This window comes from Salvia miltiorrhiza, chromosome 5 (assembly GCF_028751815.1).
Source record: "Salvia miltiorrhiza cultivar Shanhuang (shh) chromosome 5, IMPLAD_Smil_shh, whole genome shotgun sequence".
NCBI classification, from domain to species: Eukaryota; Viridiplantae; Streptophyta; class Magnoliopsida; order Lamiales; family Lamiaceae; genus Salvia; species Salvia miltiorrhiza.
The window spans coordinates 10,248,007-10,268,962 of NC_080391.1; the positions used below are offsets into that span (position 1 = coordinate 10,248,007).

Here is a 20,956-nt window from a genome sequence, read left to right on the forward strand (position 1 = left end):
CACAAAAAATTCCATAAAATATGGGCTTTGAATATATATTTTGAGAACATGGGCTAGCATATTATATCTTAAAATAGGCCCAAACAGAAACTGAACTAAGGCCCAAATTCTAATAGTCTAATTTAAATTTGAATTTTGTTGAGCAATTATAGAATTTTGTTGGATTTTATATTTTAGTTGATGAATTTGAATTTAAACATTGTTCTTTGTGGGTTTCAACATATGGATTTGAACTATGTTATTTATGTTGATTTTTTTTTTCTATTAAATTTGTTGTAAATTTATATTTAAATTTTGTTTCGTGAGTATCCGACGGATAGTAGGTGGCGGGTATCCGACGGATAGTGGGTATCCGGCGAATAGCGGGTGATGGATACCCGTCGGATAGCGGGTTCGTGGATACCCGACGGGTAGCGGGTTTGGATACCATTTGATATCCATGGATAGTTTCGTGGGTAAAAACCACTATCCATTTAGTTCGTGGGTATGGGTATGGATAGTCACTATCCGTACCCGTCGTACCTGATTGCCATCCCTACTTAGTGCTCGTTTGGTTCAAGTAAAGGAATGAAAATGGAATGAAATCAAATAAATGAGTGGAATGGTAACAATAACCATTACTTTTATTGAGTGCTTGGTTTAACAATGGAAATGAAATATTAGTAAGAGATTCTCTGTCTTTTGTTTCCCCTCTATTTTGAGGGGTAACAAATTGAGTGATTGAGTTACCCTCAAGTAAGGGTAATGATTATCTTATTATCCAAACCAAACAACAAGTAATGAATTCAATTACTTGATTCCATTTCCAACCTCTAAAAACATCCAACCAAACGTGGGCTTAGCCTCTTACTGTTTCATGCATTAAACCAATTTTATGCTATATCGATATACCAAACAGGCAAACAAGACGTATTTATACAATAAAATTTACAATATTAAAATGAAGGGTTCAAATTTGTATCAACTACTTCTTACTTGTAAATTTACCAACTAATTCCGCGTTATGCAAACAGCTAATTATCGGCTTGACCCCAAATTCCACCGTCACTTTCCGGAAACCAGATAGTGCAAATTCCATTAAGACCTAATTAAATAATTCAATTTAGGTAAAATACAATTCTTTCTTTATAATCAGTATTTGGTTTGAACATTGAATTTATTCTACTCCACTATCTTTGTCTACTTCTCTATTTATTAAGATTGGATTATCATACTACATTGGTGTAGGTAGAGATGTTATCTTCCCTTTGTCGCCTCACCAAAAACCACTGTTTTTGCCTTAACAATTAATTGCCATATGGCAAGTGTCCTCCACCTGTTTGATTGGATTCCTCTTAAATTTCTACATACTTCCAAGCAAAGATCATCATGATCTTGTGCTAAAGTTTAATACTTTTAAGCCACCTCAAATATAGGGGCTTTATGGTACTAATCCAAAGTTGAATGAATGAGTTGCCACTAAGAACTTAATCAGCATTTTAGGAGGGTTTAACGCTTAAGCAATTGAATTTCGTCCTAAACAACTGCTTTCCATCAACATTAGCATATTGATTAATTTTCTCATCCTTATCCTTAACAATCATCTTTGTGGTGACCCAATTTTCCAAAGTTGACACAAAGATGTGTTTTTTTGTCTCTTACATGTTGATAATTTTTGTTTTTGGCGAAAAATCATTAAGTGGAGTTGGTTTTAATTATCATGGTCTTCAGCAAAATTTAATCTTTCATCCGAATAGATTAAAATATTACATGTACATGTCATCTTATTCTTCGATTTCTTGAAATTAGATGAAAAGGGAAAAACATTTTTTTATGTGTATATGTGTGTGTTTTTTATTTGTTTTGCAAAGCGTGTATATGATGTGTGTTTGTTAAACATGTAACGGTTGATGACTGGAAAGGGAGGGGAAGAAGGGGTGAAAATGCCGGCTGAGCCGGCCTTGCAATTGTTGCTTTCGGGAGTTTGCTTCAGAAGACGGAAAAATCCCATCCCATCCCCTCTCTTTGCGGTCAATTTCTTGCAAGAATGGACTCTCTCTCTTTCTCTCTCTCATTGAGGAGTAGGAAATATTATTAATTTTTGGGTCTGTCTCTCTCCTAAGCATACTAAACCCCTAACAACTCCTCATTATATTACTCCATAAAACCCCTTCCATTTGTGGTGTTACTACAGACATCTTCTTTGTTGCAGTAGAAAGAAAAGCAAGTCCAAGAAACATGGCAGGCATCCAAGTATTCGGCGGTGAAGATGTTTCCCTTCTTTCTCATACGGACCCTGTTGTCTTAGAGCTCAACAGATTGCAGAATCAACTCAAAGGTTCATCATCATCATCTCCCCCCCCTGCATGTTTAAGAACATTACTTGTTGAGTGTGTCATTTCATAAATCATAACAATTTCATTATGTTTAACATGGCGACTCTTTTCATATGTACCTTGACCCTTGTGATGATCCGCCACATGAAAGTTTTGAAATGCTTATGGAATCGTGGGTGTTTTTCTCTTTCTGAATCAAACATCTTTTCCCTTTATTGTTGCTTCTTTGGTGTCATTTTGAATGGTAATAGTCAAGCATTTGGCTTCAGTAAGAAGGGAAGTTGTGCCAGCACAGGGTTGCAAGGGATCAGCCACTCCAAAATTACTTTTTTAATTTGTTATCTATCTGTCTCTTGCTCTGATTGGAGGCGGAGAGATTCTAGTTCTGAAACTTCAAATTTAAGCCATCAAACGCATTCATGAAGATGCTTGCTGTCTCAGAAAACATAGTAATAGTAATGTGGCATTAGATGTTTTTGTGGTGTTTCATGGCCATTCTTGAACATGATAGAATGGAGTGAGCATTCGTCTATGATTATTAAAAGCATTTTAATGATTAGAAAAATGGCAAAGTTGTTGCTACAATTGGCAGTTGTTCATTGTCTTATTCGATTATAGTATTTATTGTGTGAAGCAACGGAGTATAAGACAACATTCTTTTTTAGATTGTAATTATTCTTGCCTTTTTCCAGAGGATCATAGCATATTTGGAGGATTTCTTTTCATGTAAAGTGCCATCTATGTGCTGGTGAGAGTATGATATGATTATCTTAGAAAGTAGACGTTGTCCGGACCCACCAATCTTCAATGTTTTTCCTTGCTCTGTTTTCTCCAGTACCTAGTTTAGAATCTAGGCAGTGCTACCTAATTCAGAAGTATGAGAATAAGGTATCAATCACAAAGTTTTGTTCAGAAACCACAACGTCGTGTTCAGCGACATTTTCTGACCTTCCGAAATAGAATTAAACAAGTCGGAAGGTGCTGCTATATGCTGATTTTACTAGTTTTCTTGCTTGGTTATATGGTTTATTGGCAGCATTAGCTCGATCATGATTGGTCTATATGTTTTACAATCACACTATCAAAATTCTCATCTTAGTCCGTAGAGATCCTCATTAACTATGTCCCATTCTGCAGAAAAACTAATGTTTTGAAAAGAAAAGTAGTTTTCAAGTAGGCCATCTTAACATTGCTATCTTACTGGAGGTCTTTGGCAGTTAATTCTATTCAAATATATCTCATAATTGGCACTGATAATTACGTATGGCACACAGACATAACGAGCTTTATCTTCTGGCATTGCAGAGAAGGAGAGGGGACTGGGGAAAGCTCAAAGTGAAATTCGAGCACTGAGAGCAACTGAAGCGCTGAAGGATAAGGCTTTGGAGGAGGTAAAACTAATCAGTTTCCCCATTGAGAAACTGTGCAGCTGTATTTGGAGAATTCATTCACTAACTCAAAAGCAGCAGTAATTTATCTGTATTTGGTTCTGTATTAAAATAAAATAAAGCTAACTGGCATATTCTATTACTTATCAATTATCATATATAAATATATGAACTGAATAGTAGAATTGCAGTTGATTCTGCAGTACGAGAAATGGAAAGGAAAAATTGAGGACTTGTCTCACCTTGGCTGGATTACGTTAGTACGTTGCTTGTATCTGTCAATTTCTTTCTCATGTGTGTGCTATTCATTTTTCCAGCTTGGAAGTGAAGTCAAAAGGTTGGAAGAGAAGCTAAGATTGAATGGAAACCATCTTGAGCAGAAGGTGTGAATAGATTTATTGACACACCACATACTGCATATTTATTTCTTGTTAAATTTCCCCCCTCTTTAACAATAAAAATTGAAATAGACATGATTAAGTGTTTTGGGGTCTGGTTAATGCAGAATATTGACATCAAGAAGCTCACAGATGAAAAGAAAGAAGCACTAGCTGCACAATATGCAGCTGAAGCAACTCTTAGAAGAGTTTACGCCAATCAAAAAGACGATGATTCTATTCCCATTGAGTTGATCATTGCTCCTCTAGAGGCTGAAATGAAGATGCATAAGAACGAGGTAATACAGATGATTTTAGGGGAAAACTTCTTGTCTGGTTACTCTCTCTCTCTCTTCACACACTATAAAATACATATGTAGTGATATATTGAGATTTACATTTGGTGTGCGCTCTTAACCCATTATTCAAAAACATTTCAGCTTGCAGCATTACAGGAGGATAAGAGGGCGCTTGAACGTCTTACAAAATCCAAAGAAGCAGCGTTGCTTGAAGCTGAGAAAATATTGAGAAGTGCTTTAGAAAGAGCATTGATAGTCGAGGAGGTTCAAAACCAGAACTATGAGCTTAGGAGGCAAATTGAGATATGCCAGGTATAATATAGATCACATCTATGATGCCTATATATAAGTTCCAAATCTCTAACTAGCATGCATATATATGCAGGAGGAGAATAAAATACTTGATAAGACACATAGATATAAGGTTTTGGAGGTTGAAAAGCTTAGCCAAACCATCAGAGAGCTTGAGGAGGCCATACTTGCTGGTGGAGCAGCAGCCAACACCATCCGTGATTACAAGCGACAGATATCTGAACTTAATGTAAGGAAGAATCTTTACTAAGGAAGAATCTCTAGATTGGATATCAACTGATGTTAAATTTCTCAATTCTTGAACTTTGGTAGGACGAGAAGAGGACTCTAGAAAGGGAACTAGCAAGAATAAAGGTTTCAGCAAACCGAGTAGCAACAGTGGTGGCTAATGAATGGAAAGATGAGAACGACAAAGTTATGCCTGTTAAACAATGGCTAGAAGAGAGAAGGCTGCTGCAGGTATGCCCATGAAATATTTGGAATATGAGTGTTTCTCATCTGTATCTTCTCATATACCAGATCATGTCAAGGTTTTCAATCAGCTTAATTGATATATAGCTAAATATTGCTATTTTAGATGGATGCAATGAATTTTTTTTAGCGTTTTTCTTGATTGTGTAAGATTTCTTTGTGGTAGGCAGAGATGCAGAAATTAAAAGACAAATTAGCAATCTCAGAGAGAGCTGCCAAGGCGGAGGCGCAAGTCAAGGTGACACTTCAGATATGATTTCATCTACAAAATGTGTTAATAATGATTTAACTGTTTTCTTGGGACCTAAATATGCAAAAACACTTTTGCAGGAGAAGTTGAAGTTGAGGCTGAAGACACTAGAAGAAGGCTTAAAGAATGCATCCCCCAAGACTGAGAAGTCTGTCAACTTCTTTGGAATCCTATCAAGTAATACCAGAACAAAGAAGAGATCCACGTCACAACCGAGGGGGTCCACCATCACTAAAAGCGCAATGCAGATGGTGGATGAAAAACAGACGGCAGTGAATGCAGAAATGAGGCCTATCAATACCTTGAAGAAGAAAAATCCCACATCTGAAAGTTTGTCAAAAAAGAGTCTGTGGGCTTCTCGAAACAAGGTTATTGACAATAGTGAAAAGGAAAATGCAGAGATGAACAAGAACGCCATGGTCAATGACAAAATACAGAACAAAAATGAAGTTACTGAAATGGGAAACACAACAGGTATAAACGGTAGCAATAAAGAAATGAAAGGTTTGGAGATAGTGGGTATAGACGGTGAAGATATGGTATCAGGAGTTTTGTATGACAGGCTTCAGAAAGAAGTTATACATTTGAGGAAGTCCTCTGGCTTGAAAGACATGACTCTGCATTCTAAAGACGAAGAAATCAAGGTAGGTCTACTAGCAACTCCCCACTCTCACACACACACTATTATAATATCTCTGCTTTCAGATATAGTGTTGAATCATCACACAAGGTGTATCTTTTTTTGTTACAGTTGCTTATGAAAAAGATTGAAACACTGGCTAGAGCCATAGAAGTGGAGTCCAAGAAAATGAAGAGAGAAGCAGCAATAAGAGAGAAGGATTCAGCATTAGCGACGCTGGATGAGAAGATAAGGAGCACAAACTCATCCAAAAGGTTAGCAGTATCATCTTCCCCTTTACTTAGGTGTTTCCCATGAGACGCGCCAAATTTTCTTGATTTGTGACACCTATTTGTTTCGTTTGATTAGGTCCGTGAATGCCTCTTGAAGATACATCTCTGGGAATGAGGAAGTCTCTAGAACAATAGACAGGGTTTGAATATTTGTGATGTAAATAGGCAGCTCCATTTCCATGAATGCTTAGCAACTAGCTCCATGGTTCTTATAATTTATCTGATTTTCCTGTATATGTCTGTACAGAACCATTTTCCCGAGCAGATTATTTAATAAATTATTTGTTTATTTATACAGTCGGCAATAAGCTATAATTTTAAAACAACTGCCCCTTCCTAATTTGTGCATGTCACCTGTTGTGTAAATAGAAATAGAATACACAAGAGAAGGCACACCACCTCTCAGTTTCCGCGGGGGAAAACTGGGGTTGCAAAAGCTAAGAAACACTTGAAAGAAGCAAACTAGTCTATAGTTCTGGAATTGTAGCTAAAGATGGCCTCCATTTCCTGGCCATGGACTGAATGACAACGTTTTCCGATTTGAGCTCCTTCAAGCTTGCGATTAGCAGCTGCAGCTGTTTCTTGTTCACCACTATCTTCATTCTCTGGTAAGTGTCAGCTGTATGTAGCTGCAATGCAGACAGAGGCAACGGACCTGATGAGCTTTGCTTCAGTTCTTGATCGTCTACATCAGGTCTCACTTTCTTGTTGCTGGAAGGCAATGCACATGCTGAACCAATGCAATTCCCCATTTTTGTTATGTGTCGCTCACAATAAGTAAACCATATATATATATATATATATATAGATGTGTGTGTGTGGGAACACATGTATAAATGTGCATATGCCAATATCACGTCTCAGCCACTAAAGCAAACGTGCATCCCACCTTGATGTTATTCGTAGCATTTAGTGCAGAATTGCAAATAATGAAATATAAAAATTTCCAATAATTTTGTTTGAGTATTCTGCAATTAGTAGTTAGTGAGCGTACCTAATTGTGAATTGTTTATTTGTAAGAGGCCAAATTGCTTGTCCGCAGCTCGGCATAATTAGAGGGGGCAATGCACCTTGGAGTTGACTCTGTGAGGCATAATATAGTAATACTACTAATCATTATACAAAGTCAAACTCTTTGAAGATTTTTTATTGAGGAAGCCATTTTTTATGATAATATATAGGTGTTACTCTTAGGGACTGCCAAAACAGGCAACTGAGGGGAAGAATGTCAGAAGGGTAACACCCATTTTATGATAATCTCAACTTAAAACAGCAAATTGTATATGTAAATATCAAAGAGAGTAAAGTTCTCACCAAGATACTCAATATACTACTGAAAATATATATACTTGTTTAAAATAATGTGGATAAAATAAATAAGAAGAGAAATCAAGAGAATAGTGGAAAAAATAAATGAAAATAAAATAAATGAGGAGAAAACTAAAGAGAGTAGATAAAGTAATTTATTTCCTTTTTAGGATTGAAATACAGAAATAGTATAAATGGAACGTCCCACAAAAGAAATTGGAACGTTATGAGATTCACACTTAATTCAATTTCAACTACTTATTTTATACATGATGAGATTGTTTATCTATTAAAAATACATTCATCAATTATTTTATTAAAACTCATTTCTAATTAAATGTTATACTTATGGTGGATAGATGAAATATTAAAAAAGAATTATACTACTCCCTCCGTTCCATTAATAACGTCCCAAAAAATTGGGCACGCAAATTAAAAAATATAGATAGAGTAAGAGAAAGATAAAGAAACGAAGATAGTAGATAAAGAAATGAGGATAGTAGATAAAGTAATTTTTTTAAAAAAATTAAACATTATAAATGAGAAGTCTAAAAACAAAATTTAAGATGTTATTATTGGGACGGAGATTAGTTGTACTATCTAACTTTTTCTTCCGGTTTGGGTCCTACTAAAAGGCCACGTACGAATCTGATTTGATTTAGAAAAATATATCAAAAGCTCTTCTGACTCCCTTCATTGTCGACTAGCGCATTCATTTTTTGAGGTTTGAAAATCCATAATTTAAGTGTTAAATGCAAGATAATAGTTTGATTTTTTGGTTCCCCTATAATTACCATAAAGAATAGGAAGGGCGCCGTTTATTACAATAACGCCATATGAAACTCATTTCACACGATAATATTGTTTGTGTTTGTGTTTGTGGTCGCAAAAACCTAGGACCACTACTATTTGTCGCTCTGTTAAGAAAAAACAATATTGTATGATATTCGATTATAAATTGATCATATATTAGTTAATAGGTCGTTCAATAAAAATGTGTTACAGTATATTATTATGATCGGACATGAAGACCAACGATTCAATACAGTAAACATGTAGTAATTCCGTGCAACTCAGTAAACCGCAAATGGAATTCAATGAAGCCCGTGGCATATATGAGCGTTGAATGCAAGTACTGCAATCCAATAGCAGACAAAGAACAATAACAACCCCCAAAATAATGAGGAATTAAAAAAATAAAAATAAAATAAGACTTATTTGACGTGCGTCGTGCTTCTTCTTCGTATACCCTTTATTATTATACAGTGTAACAACAAAATGAACATATTATCACATGATGGAGCAGGCTTGAGGATTCTCTTCGGTAAAGTAGTAGTCACATCTCGTGACGTGGCAGGGCCTATCATGGTTTCCGTACCAATAGTAACCGTCACAGCATGGCCGCGGCGGCGGCGGTGGCGGGAACCCAGAGTAACATGGCCCCCCACCATAACCTTCCGAGCATTGTCCACAGCACGTCCTCACCGGTGGGCAATCGCATGGGCCCATTGGAGCCGGTTTTGGAGGATGAGGCTTTTCGGGCGGCGGTTTAGGCTTTTCGGGCGGCGGTTTAGGCTTTTCCGGCGGCGGTTTAGGCTTTTCGGGCGGCGGTTTAGGCTTTTCGGGCGGCGGTTTAGGCTTTTCCGGCGGCGGTTTAGGCTTTTCGGGCTCGGGAGGGTCGACGATTTCGATGCTTTTGATGACCTTTGCACCTTTGCAGCATAGTTTGTCTCGAATTTTCTCGGGGTCGCAGCATACCACAGTGATTGTCACCTTGTTTGCCTTCTCATTGTATATCTGGTCTCTTATTTCTCTTGTCCCAAATATTTTTTTCACATGCCCAAAAAAGTTTAACTTAACAATCAAGAAAGAAAATTTGAAATAGTGAACAAATAAAGTAGATATATATGTGGTATGGTAGTTTAACTTAACAATCAAGAAAGAAAATTTGAAATAGTGAACAAATAAAGTAGATATATATGTGGTATGGTTAGTGATGGATAATTGCATTATCTTGTGTGGTGGATTGTAGAAAAAACTATCAATTATTGCCACCACAATAAATAAAATGATAGAGGAACAGAACAATACATATATCTACTGGATTTTTCTTGTATACGGTTACTGTACGCGTATATTAAATGTGGATATTATCGTAAAATTAATGCTGTTTTAAATGTGTAGATACATAGAAATATTGAAAAAAATGTGCAAGGATGGATAGAAACTCACGGGGAAATTTGCAGAGAATTTTCTTGATTTTCTTGTAGCAGCAGGGACACTGGAGATCAACCTTGAGCACCATAATCGTCACCTGTTTCATTTCATATATCAACAATTAAATGGCAAACTGCAATTGGAGATGCTTATTCATCGATTCTTCAATATTAATCCACCAAATTCGAGAACGGCCGTGATCAAACAATAGAAATGATCAATAACCCTATACATGTATATCTGATAAGAGAGTGATCAAGAAGATTTTGACTACGTACCTTCTCAGCCATGGACACAAATATTGAGCTATGGATATCTCGATAGAATTATTGGGAACACAATTATTGAGGGAGAAAGAGAGACTTTTAGGGAGAGAAAAAGTGTTAATTAAGAAGAAGAAGAAGAAGAAGAAGAAGAGGAGGAAGGAAAACAGAAGAAGAAAGTGGGAATCACATAAAAAGAAGAATGATGTGAGGACACGTCTGTTATTGGGAAGGGGTTGAATTTCATGAAATCATCTAAAATTCTCTCTCAAGAGGGGCCTAAATTGCTGACTCTTTACTCTCTGTTTGCATGTGCTGACTTTGATGGAAACTCCTTACCTTCCTATATCTAATTACACTTCATAAACAAGCTAATAACAGCTTTAAATTTAAATTTGTTAATATCAAAAGGTTTGGTGAGATGGAGTTGTATAAGTTGGGGTATGTACCCCACATGGGCAGCCACGAACATTTCAAGGTGCATGATACGCAGCGTTTCTCTAAATTTGTCGGCTTATTTTTTAATTACGTATTAGATTCTTTAAATATGTTTATTACGTATACGAAAAAATTTCGAGATGAGAATTGAGAACTAGCGTCGGTAGCATTAGCTGTTCTCTTAATGGCACAAATTTTTCATTTAATCAGTATATATAGATTGACTATCTAATTGGAGTTTTGGGTGTGCATTTAATTTGGCGTTACTTTAATTAATGTGGATTTAACATCTGTGACTGTAAATAGTCTACTCTAGATTAAATTAAATTTTAATGTATCTAATCTAGCGGCCCTTTCAATTGAAATCCGGCGAGACTTTTAGATTATGCTATTCCATTATTTAGGTTTATCAAGCGTTTAATGACGGTTCATTTCAAGGATGAGATATTTGACATCACTTGAAAAGCGAAAGCCAATTATTGAATTAAGGATATATATATATATATATATATATATATATATATATATATATATAGGGTTGCATTCAATGACAACCACTATATTATGTAGAGAGCAAAGACCACATCTGGTGCATTCATAAAACTTAAATCAACGGACCATGATTTATTCTGAATCAGTTTTATATGAATTAAATTATCTATTTCTCTTAATTGTTAATTACGACAAGGGTATATTTGTCCTATGCATTTCAGAGTTAATTTCCCAGCCGATCGAATCCCGAAAATCTCTCCATTTCCATTCTGAGCTAAACAAATTCGTGTGAATTGATGAAATTACTAGGTTTTCATCCAATATTTTCACAGGCGAATCAATTCCTAAAAACATTTCTCACATTCTTAATTCGTTGTTTTCACATTCATCGGTTCAAAGAGCATTTTTTCTGGGCATTTTCCAGACTCTCGAAATCAACGAAACACGGCAAATCTGATTGCTCATTTTAGGTAAATCTAATTTTACGATTTGGTGAACTGAATTATATAAGTTTGTTTTTGTTTTTTTGTTTTTTTTTGTATTTGATGAACTCATGGAAGATTACTCATTTGGTGAACTAATTGTTCATGATTTTCATACTTGACTGTTGATCGGAAAGAGTGCACGGGGTGTTGAAGCAAAGTTGATTGTTCATGATTTTCATAATTGACGCCGTGCACGGGGTGGTGCTGATGGAAAGAGTGCATTTTCCTGCAGGGGGCTGTTTTGGGTGTTGAAGCTAGTCTCCGGGTTCGGGATTAGCCGGGAGAGAGCGGCTGATCGGAGGGATGCTCGATCAGGCGAAGCTAGACGACTTGCTGGTGTTCGGCGGCGGTGGCGACGGAGGCGGAGGCGGAGTGTATGATGTGAATTTGGTGGTGAGGTTGGTCAGATTGTTCGTGTATGATAACATGTCAATGGAGAGGATGGTGAAAGTAGGGTTTCTGATTGATATGTATTTGGGGGAGATTGGGCCTGATCCTACCCTCAGATTCACTAAGTTTCTTGTTGTTGCTGAGAGTTTGCCTGATTGTGCAAGGGATTCTTTTGATCAAGTTTATAGAGCAATTGATATATATCTTCAGGTAATATTCATCTCTTCATTCTAGCTATTTTTTTGAATGTTGGATAGAGCTATGTAAATGGATTTTGTGGTGTGGAATGGTTGGGGACACAAACAAATGCATAAAATTGATATACAAGACAAATAAGTTACTGAATTTGAATTATTTGACACCAGTTATTTTGAAGCTTATATGGTTGAGTTCCCCAAAAATCTGCCACTTATTTTACTATGAAACATTTCAAGTTGAAGAAACAACTAAGCTGTGATTAAGTTTGAGTGGTATACTAATTATTCTCTTCCAGGATGTATTTTGCATTTTACATGTATTAGTGATGTGAATTAATTTGTCCTTTGTTGTTAGGGGTGGGAATCGGGTCGGGTTCGGGTACCCTACCCGAAAAAATCGGGTACCCGAACCCGAAATTCATCCAAAATCCCTACCCGACCCCGAACCCGATTCTAAAATCGGGTACCCTAATACCCGACTCGGGTACCCGAGTCGGGTATTCGGGTACCCTAAATTACCCGAATAACAAAGAGGAAATGAAGCAGCGGCCATGGCAACAAATTCAAACGCAGCAAATTCAAATCAACAAATTCAGCCGAAATTCAACACTGTTATAGTGAAATTCAAGGACCAAATTCAATTATTCAAAGCAACAAATTCAATTATTCAACATTGACATAGGAAATTTGTATTAAAGAAGAAGAAGAAGAAGAAGAAGACAAAGAAGAAGAAGAAGAAGAAGAAGAAGAAGAAGAACTGGTGTGACGTTGTTGGAGCTCGGAGGCGGCACGACTGCTGCAGGGCGACAAGCTCGGCGGCGGCGGAACGACGGGAACGACAGGGCGATTGGGCGAGGGCGAGGGTCGCGGTGGAACTGCGGGGGCTGGGAGCAAGTGAGCGACTGCGGGCGGGCGGACGAGGCGAGGAGAACGGCGATGGCGGGCGGGCGAGGCGAGCAGAACGGCGACGACGGGCGAGGGTCGCCGGATTTCTGGATTGAGAGGGGCGGCGCGGCGGAGACCTAGGGCTGGGAGTCGAATTCAATTTAAAGTGACTAACAGTACAGCACAGCTCACTTTTAGTTTCATATTTTTATTTAATAATTAATTTAATTAAATAATTTTAAATTTATTAATTAAAAATAATCGGGTAATTCGGGTATACCCGATACCCGATCGGGTATACCCGATACCCGATTATTTTGTCCCCGAACTACCCGAACCCGTACCCGATCCCGAAAAAATCGGGTATAGGGTACCCGATACCCGATTTTTTCGGGTCGGGTATCGGGTACCCGATTACCCGAACCCGAAATTCCCAGCCCTATTTGTTGTTGTGTGGAGTGGTCTATATCTGCTTGTGAATCCTACAATTGTTAGGACAATACTAATTGTCATTATCTACGCTAATTAAACAAAAAGCTTAATATTCCATGAATCATGTTGTCGTCGACTAATTAAAAAAACTACCAGCAGCTTTATTTGTCAGCAATGGATTGCTGGTGTGTGTACAACCAGAACCTATAATTATAGAATCATTGCCTTAGTTATATTCCTCCTATTTTATATGATATACTTTATTTCGCAAAATTAAACAAGTTGTGTATATACTTCATTTTCCGATTTGTTGAAAACGGATTACTTATTTTGCCCAACAATATATTTTGTCTTATTCTGATTTGATGAACTGATTGTTCACGATTCTCCGACCTGACTGCATATATTTCTTCCGTGAAGTTCATTGAGATAATGTTTTTCTGAATTTATATTTTTTAGTATTTTTTCTTGTGAACTGATGACTTAATATTCGAATATCTGTTGTTTCATGAATTGTAAACAAGACATATAATTTTTTTAAATTTTTTTTAAATATACCAATATTTTTATATATTTTGTGAAATTCAGTTTGCAATTTTTTATTTCATATATGAATTATGAATGTATTTTGGGTTTCTTTCGTGAATATATGTTAACTATTGGTTTGTTAGATATTTTCTGTTCTATATCATATTATGAACATATTTGAAGTTATCTTTGTGTTATGTGATGTGTGGTGAGCTTAGTTTATATTAAGTTTGAGCTCAGAAAGAAAAGTTAACACTTGCTTTTGATCATATTATGAACATATTTGAACTTATATTTGAACATATTTGAAAATATTCAGATTGAGTTTCAGCTCATAATGAAACGTTAACACTTGGTTTTTGAAATTTATATATACGTCAACGTCAGTTGTTCGTAGTTTATTTCTGTAAATTAAACTGAATACATATTCTTTGTCTTAGATATTGAATCGTCTCCTGGCAATGAGGTCGTGGTACCAGGTAAATTATCGAATTGTCTTATATATGATTCAATGTTAGTATTAATGAACATGGGTTTCAACATAAAATTAATTGAACCAGGCTACTAAGAAGCGCAACACAGTTAAGGTATCTATGAAGATAAGGCAGTCGGAACGGGTAATGAATAGTGTATACTTGTTTTATTGTGTCACAAGTTTATGTGTATCTTTAACACAAAATAATATTAGTTACAGTTTAGGAATTTGGCAGCTCCTGTGAAGATGGGTGGTTCGAAAGATCAGTCCATCGAGCACGAATTGGTAAAACATAAAACTATTAGGATGGGTTAGCAAGTGTTGATGGTTTCAATGCCAACATGACGTTGATTGGTTATTGAACTACTACGCATTTTATTATTATAGTTATGGATTTTGTCAATATATTTTGACATGTTTGCGTATAAAAGGTTTTTAACCTTTTTATGATGAATGTAACAGGAAACTTATTTGTGATGAACTGTGGGTTGATATGAACATGTTGAACGAACATACCTATAAAATGTTAAATTTTTGAGCTCATATGAAACGAATATTTGTGTTTGTTGAACATAGTGGTGCGTATTTGTGTTAGTTGAACATGTTATAATAAATTTCATAAATTCATCATCCGTTCCTATGCATGTGCGTTTATATGTTCGTTGAACAAAGTAATTCGTATTTGTGTTCGTTTCACATGTTACACGAAGTTTGGACTCTATTTTAAGGACTTGCAAAAATGTGGTATTTTTTGGCCATATTTGGGGTGAATTAAGCAGCTATCGTCCACTTTTTGTGGTCAAAACATGTGGTCCAAAAATCGGAGAAGATAAGAATTGCAATTGCAATTGCAATACATGATCGACGCAGATAAGAATCGCAACGGAAACATACAAATTACCTTGAGAATCCATATCATAACAAATTGCATTTTTTTCATTCTGTATATTATTGTTGGAACTGTCTGATAAAAACCAAACAACTTTTACATAGATTTATCATATCGTTAGTGCCTTAATATTGATATCTATGAAGTAGTACATCAATGTCGTGACTGCAAGTATTTAATTAATGTTCTTTAATTGAATTAAGCAGTATATTCGCACCAGTTTGTAGTAGAAATATAATTTTTTCTTTACTTTGTGAATAGCATAATAAATTTTGAATATATAAATAATAATTTGTTATTTTGGGGCTATCACAAGTATTTGCAAACGTAAGTTCATTCAAAAACTTTAACATGTTCATTAACAAATAAAGTTCTTAAAGTAAAGATATAATGTTCAAATCAAGTTCAAAATAAATAATGTTCATAACAATTTTGTTCAGAGCAAAGTCATGTTCATATATATGTTCGTTAAAATTATGTTCATAACAATTTTAAGAGCAGAGTCATGTTCATGTATATGTTCGTTAAAGTTATGTTCATAACAGAATCATGTTCATAACAATTTTGTTCAGAACAGAGTCATGTTCATGTATATGTATGAACCTTTTTTGTTCTGTGAACATTGTAATGACCATGATAAGTTTTCAAAAGATTACGTGTAAAATTTTATATAATGTGTGACTCAATAAAATAAGCAATATTTAAAGTGATTTTTTTTTTGTAGTGAAACCACATATCTTAATTTATTTTGTATGGGCACTAAATATACCGAAATGATACCTTCAGACGTACCTATTTGTGAACGTTATCCTTGAAATGAACATAAATATGAACATATGTTTTAAAACTAAAAAATACATAAATTCTGCAAATGAACATTAAATAAAAAAAATTGAAGCAGCGCATCTTTTATGGGACCAACCTTACCAAAAACCAATATAAACTAATACCGAACTAAATTCATTATTATTAATATCATATTATTGCATTAGGCAATAATTATATTAACCAAAACAACATCAGAATGAGCAACAATATCAAAATCAATTCGAGCTTTCTGTTTTATTTTCAAATACTTGATTTCTGCAGATGATACTCCATTCTCTCGAACAAGATCATCGATTCTATTTTTAAAATTTCCGTTTTCTACCTCCAATCCATCTCGCTCATTTCGTATCCGTTGGTAAAAACGTTTCTGAAATGTTGGAATGTCTGGATCTAGCCATTCAAAAAACTTGCACCTGGGATCGCAACTGGATCTAACCATTCAAAAAACATTTCGCAGCACATTATTCTATGAATAAGCATCGCAACTGGAAACCAACACTAAGAATTTGAATCGCAATTTCAATACATGATTGACGCAGATAAAAATCGGAGAAGATAAGAATTGCAATTGGAATACATGATCGACGCAGATAAGAATCGCAACGAAAACATACAAATTACCTTGAGAATCCATATCATAAAATCGGAGCTGGAAAGTAGCTGTAAACATTAGTTCTTACGTTCGTTCCCAAGTTCATTCATGCTGTGATGGATTGTGTGACTTATAACCATTTTATAATCCAGTGAACAAAATTTGAATTGGGCAAACTGGGAAGACTAAGTTATATGAAATTTTCCCTTAGGTAATGAGGCATATACGATGAAAACAGATATTGTATGAATCTGTTAAGCAATAAATTTGTTGAAATAATTCTAAATCTAAACATAACTCTAATAAATCTCTCCCTTAGATTTAAAACAAATAATCTTAGAATTATTTTAATGCTGCAGTCTAAAGTTGCTGTAAAAATGAGTTCTTACGTTCATACCAAAGTTCGTTCATGCTGTGATGGATTGTGTGACTTATAATCATTCTATATTCCATTGAGCAAATTTGGATTGGGTAAACTGGCAAAACTAAGTTATATGAACAAGTCCCTTGTGCAATGCTGGATATACGATGAAAACAGATATTGTATGAAACTCCATAAAATAAATTTGTTGAAATCATTCTAACTGTTACTCTAATCGAAACTTCAAATAATTCTCTTCCTAAGATTTCAAACACATAATCAGAAGCGCAAGGAAAAGCGCAATAAAATTACAAGATCGACGTAGCGAAACAAGAAAACTCCAATACTATTAAATCGCCGAAAATATAATTAGTTGAATATAATTACCTTGAGATTCCATGGCATACATTCGAAGCAGAGTATTCTTTCTGAAGTGTTGAGCAGCAATTCACGGTGAAGAAGGAAAGCCACTGCACGTTGGAAAAAAAGCGTTATTGATGTAACTACCATATCCCACTTATTACTCTTCCGTAAATAGCCGATTTGATTGTATCTATTTTATGAAATAAACGGATATGCTGAAATCAAAATTACATATCTATCATCAAATCATAAAATGGACGTAATTTATAGATTGTTGATCAGCGCAATTATTGACCGTTAGATTGCCCAAATTCGACGTACAAGATTTGGTCTTCGTTCTTCGAATCTTTGATGGTCTCCATAGAACTCTATCCTATATATATATATAGGAATGAGATCATATAGATCTCAATGCTTATAATAGATCCCTAGATCCAAATCTTGACCACACATTTATGACATGTGGCGCATCAAGATGGTGGCAAGGAGCTTCCAAGCATTCCAAGGCAAAATCTGGAGGGGTAAAATTGGAATGTAATTTTCGGATTTAATAATTAAAAAAATATATATATTTTTTAGATTTTCTTAAAATAGATATATTTTAGATACATATAGTTTTCACATGAAATGCATAACTTTGAACAGAAAAATGCATTTAATTTTTCCAGTTTTGGTATTTTCACCACCCCACCCCATACCACCCCCAATCCAGCCCACACCACCCCCCAACCCTCCCCATTACCACCCTCCAAAAATAGGCATGTTTCACATGCATATAAAATCAAACAAAAACGCATAAAGTTTTCACATAAAAATGCATTAAATTATACAAAAAATGCATTTCATTTTAATAAATCTGGTAGTTTCGCCACCCCACCCCTGCCCCACCCACCCCCCCACCCCCAAATTTTTTTTTTTTCAAAAACTGATTTTCTGATTGCTGGCCCACCCCCACCCACCCACCCCCCAAAAAAATTTTTTTTTTTTATTTTTTAAAAAACTGATTTTCAAAAAAAAATTTGGGGGGTGGGTGGGGGGGTCAGTGGTCAGAAAATCAGTTTTTGAGAAAATAAAAAATAAATAAAAAAAAAATTGTGGGGGGAGTGGGTGGGTGGGTGGGTGGGGGGTGGGGGTGGGTCAGTGGTCAGAAAATCAGTTTTTAAAAAAAAAAAAAAAAAAAATTGGTGGAGGGGGTGGGGGGTAGGGGGTGGGTGGGGGTGGGGTTCTGGGCTGGGGTGGGGTTCAGGGGTGTGGGGGTTGGGGTTGGGGTGGGGTGAAATCTTATGCATTTTTATATGAAACTTTATGCATTTTTATATGAAAATTCATGCATTCTCGTATGAAACTTTATGCATGTAAAATATACCTATTTTGAGAAAATCTAATTTTTTTTTTTAATTTCGAAAATTACATTCCAATTTTACCCCTCTCCAGATTTTGCCTTGAAATGCCTTGCCACGTGTCACCATCTTGATGCGCCACATGTCATAAATATGTGGTCTAGATTTGGATCTACGGATCTATTATAAGCATAGGGATCAACCGGAACCCAACCCTATATATATATATATATATATATATATATATATATATATATATATATATATATATATATTGTAATATGCCAGTCCACTTCGCTGTATTATTTTTTTATGTTTTATTTTACAATACATGGAAACGACAAATTTTGGTATGTTTTTTATACTATATCGCATCTTAATTATTATATTTTCATTTATTTGTAATCAACAATACCGTTAAAAGTTGAAGATAGGTTTTTTCCTAACAAAAATTATTTTTATGTAGCAAGTTAGCAACTAGCAAATGAGATGGTTCGAATTTGAAATTGAGGTCGTGCATAATGTCCATTTGCCTGTTGAAGAAGGCTTAAAGCCGTAATAATGTTAATAAGGCGCTTCAAGCAGGCAACTGTAGCTCAATAATAATAGCTAGTAAGAATAATAATACTTCCCCTTCATGAATATTACAGTAGTTTGGTTCGGCACAAATTCTAGATTTTAATGCAATATTTGCTTAAATCTATATGTGCATTGACGGATCTAAGAGCACCCACAGTGGGGTGTGGGTGACTCGATTGTCAGCTATCGAGTCACCCACAAATCGTATCACCCACTGTGGCCTGGATGGATTCGAGGCTGGCCTGATAAATCGGGTGAGACCTGATAATATTTAATCTGAGCGAGTGCATTCATGCATGTATTAACATTTAATTTATTTTGCTTTCTTCCGATTTTTGTCATTTGATGCCATTAAATGGAGGCTTTTTCACTTTTTTTTTTTTTTTTCTATTTCTTCACTTGTTTAAATAACTTTAATTTTATTTCCTTTAAATCATCAAATTCTGTTTTGTTCTTTTATTTTTTTTTCTTCCACTGAATAGCTTTTTTTCAGTTGCTTTTTTTTTCTTTCGATTTTTTGCATTAAATTTATTAATTACTTTTCGTTTAATTTTTTTGGTTGGTAAGTATAACTAAAATCAAGTTGATTTTTTATGTAATTTTTAGGATTTTAAAATTAGTGCAATTTTAATTTGAAGTAAATTGTGTTATTTAAATTTATGCAATTAAATTTAAATGAAAAATACAAAAATCAAAACTAAAAAAAATCAAGTCAACTATCAAGTCACCTCACTGTGACCTTCTTACTCAATGTGGTCCCCCTTCTATCAGGTCAGCTATCAAGTCACCCCCACTGTAGATGCTTTAATGTGATATATAGGGTACAATTGTATAAGAATATCCTCAAAAAAATATTATCAATGCATGTAAATATTAGATTTTTTTATTTGTACCTTTTTTTGCATGATTTTAGTTCTCTTTCAATAAAATCCGTTAAAATAAATTGACATATACTCCCTCCGTCCCATGAAGTAAGACCAAGTTTCCTTGTTGGTCTGTCCCACGCGAAGCAAGACCAGTTTCTAAAAATAGCAAAAATTTACTCTTTATTCACCTTTTCACTTTTTCACCTACCACACTTAACATACAAAATATCAATTTCTTAATTCTCGTGCCGAAAAGAACTAGGTCTTACTTCACGGGACGAAGGGAGTATTATTTATTCTCCTCTACTTATGACCAGACTCCCCACCCCACTTCGCTTGATGAGTCAATGACGCACTAAATAAGATGATTTGATTGGTTTGTTGATACATCTTATAATTCATTCACGAATTATGGTCCCCAGCACCGGCAATGGAATCGACTGGTGACAACAACATTGATGATGAAAAGTATGTCTTATCAACATGGTTCATCGGTCACTGAAAGTGAAAACCAATAAAATTTCCTAAATACTTCGATATTCCACAAATAGTGGGAAGAGTCTATGCTACACCCATGCGTACTACGCCTCCTCCTTGAGATTCATACACGTGTCTTTCTCTTTGATACCACCTTTTCCCAAAACCACTTTTCCCGTTTCGTTGTTTTGCTATGCATGGGTTCTAGAACAAACATATTTGCTAAC

The 20,956-nt window shown here is 35.3% G+C and overlaps 3 protein-coding genes across 4 annotated transcripts; 2 read left to right on the forward strand and 1 right to left on the reverse strand.

Annotated features, from left to right (window-relative positions):
• Positions 1 to 1,166: 1,166 nt before the first annotated feature.
• LOC130985918 (microtubule-associated protein 70-5) lies at positions 1,167 to 6,617 on the forward strand. Of its 2 annotated transcripts, XM_057909097.1 has the most exons (12): positions 1,167 to 2,084; positions 2,192 to 2,317; positions 3,621 to 3,706; positions 4,021 to 4,086; positions 4,209 to 4,379; positions 4,521 to 4,691; positions 4,765 to 4,920; positions 5,004 to 5,150; positions 5,329 to 5,400; positions 5,493 to 6,056; positions 6,164 to 6,306; positions 6,401 to 6,617. In XM_057909097.1, exons 2-12 carry the CDS (start codon positions 2,218 to 2,220, stop codon positions 6,417 to 6,419), a joined length of 1,695 nt encoding a protein of 564 aa, XP_057765080.1. In that variant the 5' UTR covers positions 1,167 to 2,084; positions 2,192 to 2,217; the 3' UTR covers positions 6,420 to 6,617. The 2 variants fall into 2 exon arrangements, with proteins under 2 accessions (XP_057765080.1, XP_057765079.1); XM_057909096.1 differs by having other exon boundaries at positions 1,226 to 2,317.
• Positions 6,618 to 8,719: 2,102 nt separating this feature from the next.
• On the reverse strand, positions 8,720 to 10,550 carry LOC130985920 (protein PYRICULARIA ORYZAE RESISTANCE 21-like). Its single transcript, XM_057909098.1, has 3 exons — positions 10,128 to 10,550; positions 9,865 to 9,946; positions 8,720 to 9,443 (listed from the first exon to the last, which is right to left on the reverse strand). Exons 1-3 carry the CDS (start codon positions 10,137 to 10,139, stop codon positions 8,923 to 8,925), a joined length of 615 nt encoding a protein of 204 aa, XP_057765081.1. The 5' UTR covers positions 10,140 to 10,550; the 3' UTR covers positions 8,720 to 8,922.
• A 796-nt stretch (positions 10,551 to 11,346) lies between these two features.
• On the forward strand, positions 11,347 to 14,888 carry LOC130985921 (BTB/POZ domain-containing protein At3g19850-like). Its single transcript, XM_057909099.1, has 5 exons — positions 11,347 to 11,512; positions 11,760 to 12,127; positions 14,400 to 14,438; positions 14,520 to 14,576; positions 14,654 to 14,888. The coding sequence occupies exons 2-5, from the start codon at positions 11,831 to 11,833 to the stop codon at positions 14,747 to 14,749; spliced, it is 489 nt and encodes a 162-aa protein (XP_057765082.1). The 5' UTR covers positions 11,347 to 11,512; positions 11,760 to 11,830; the 3' UTR covers positions 14,750 to 14,888.
• The last annotated feature ends 6,068 nt before the right edge of the window (positions 14,889 to 20,956 follow it).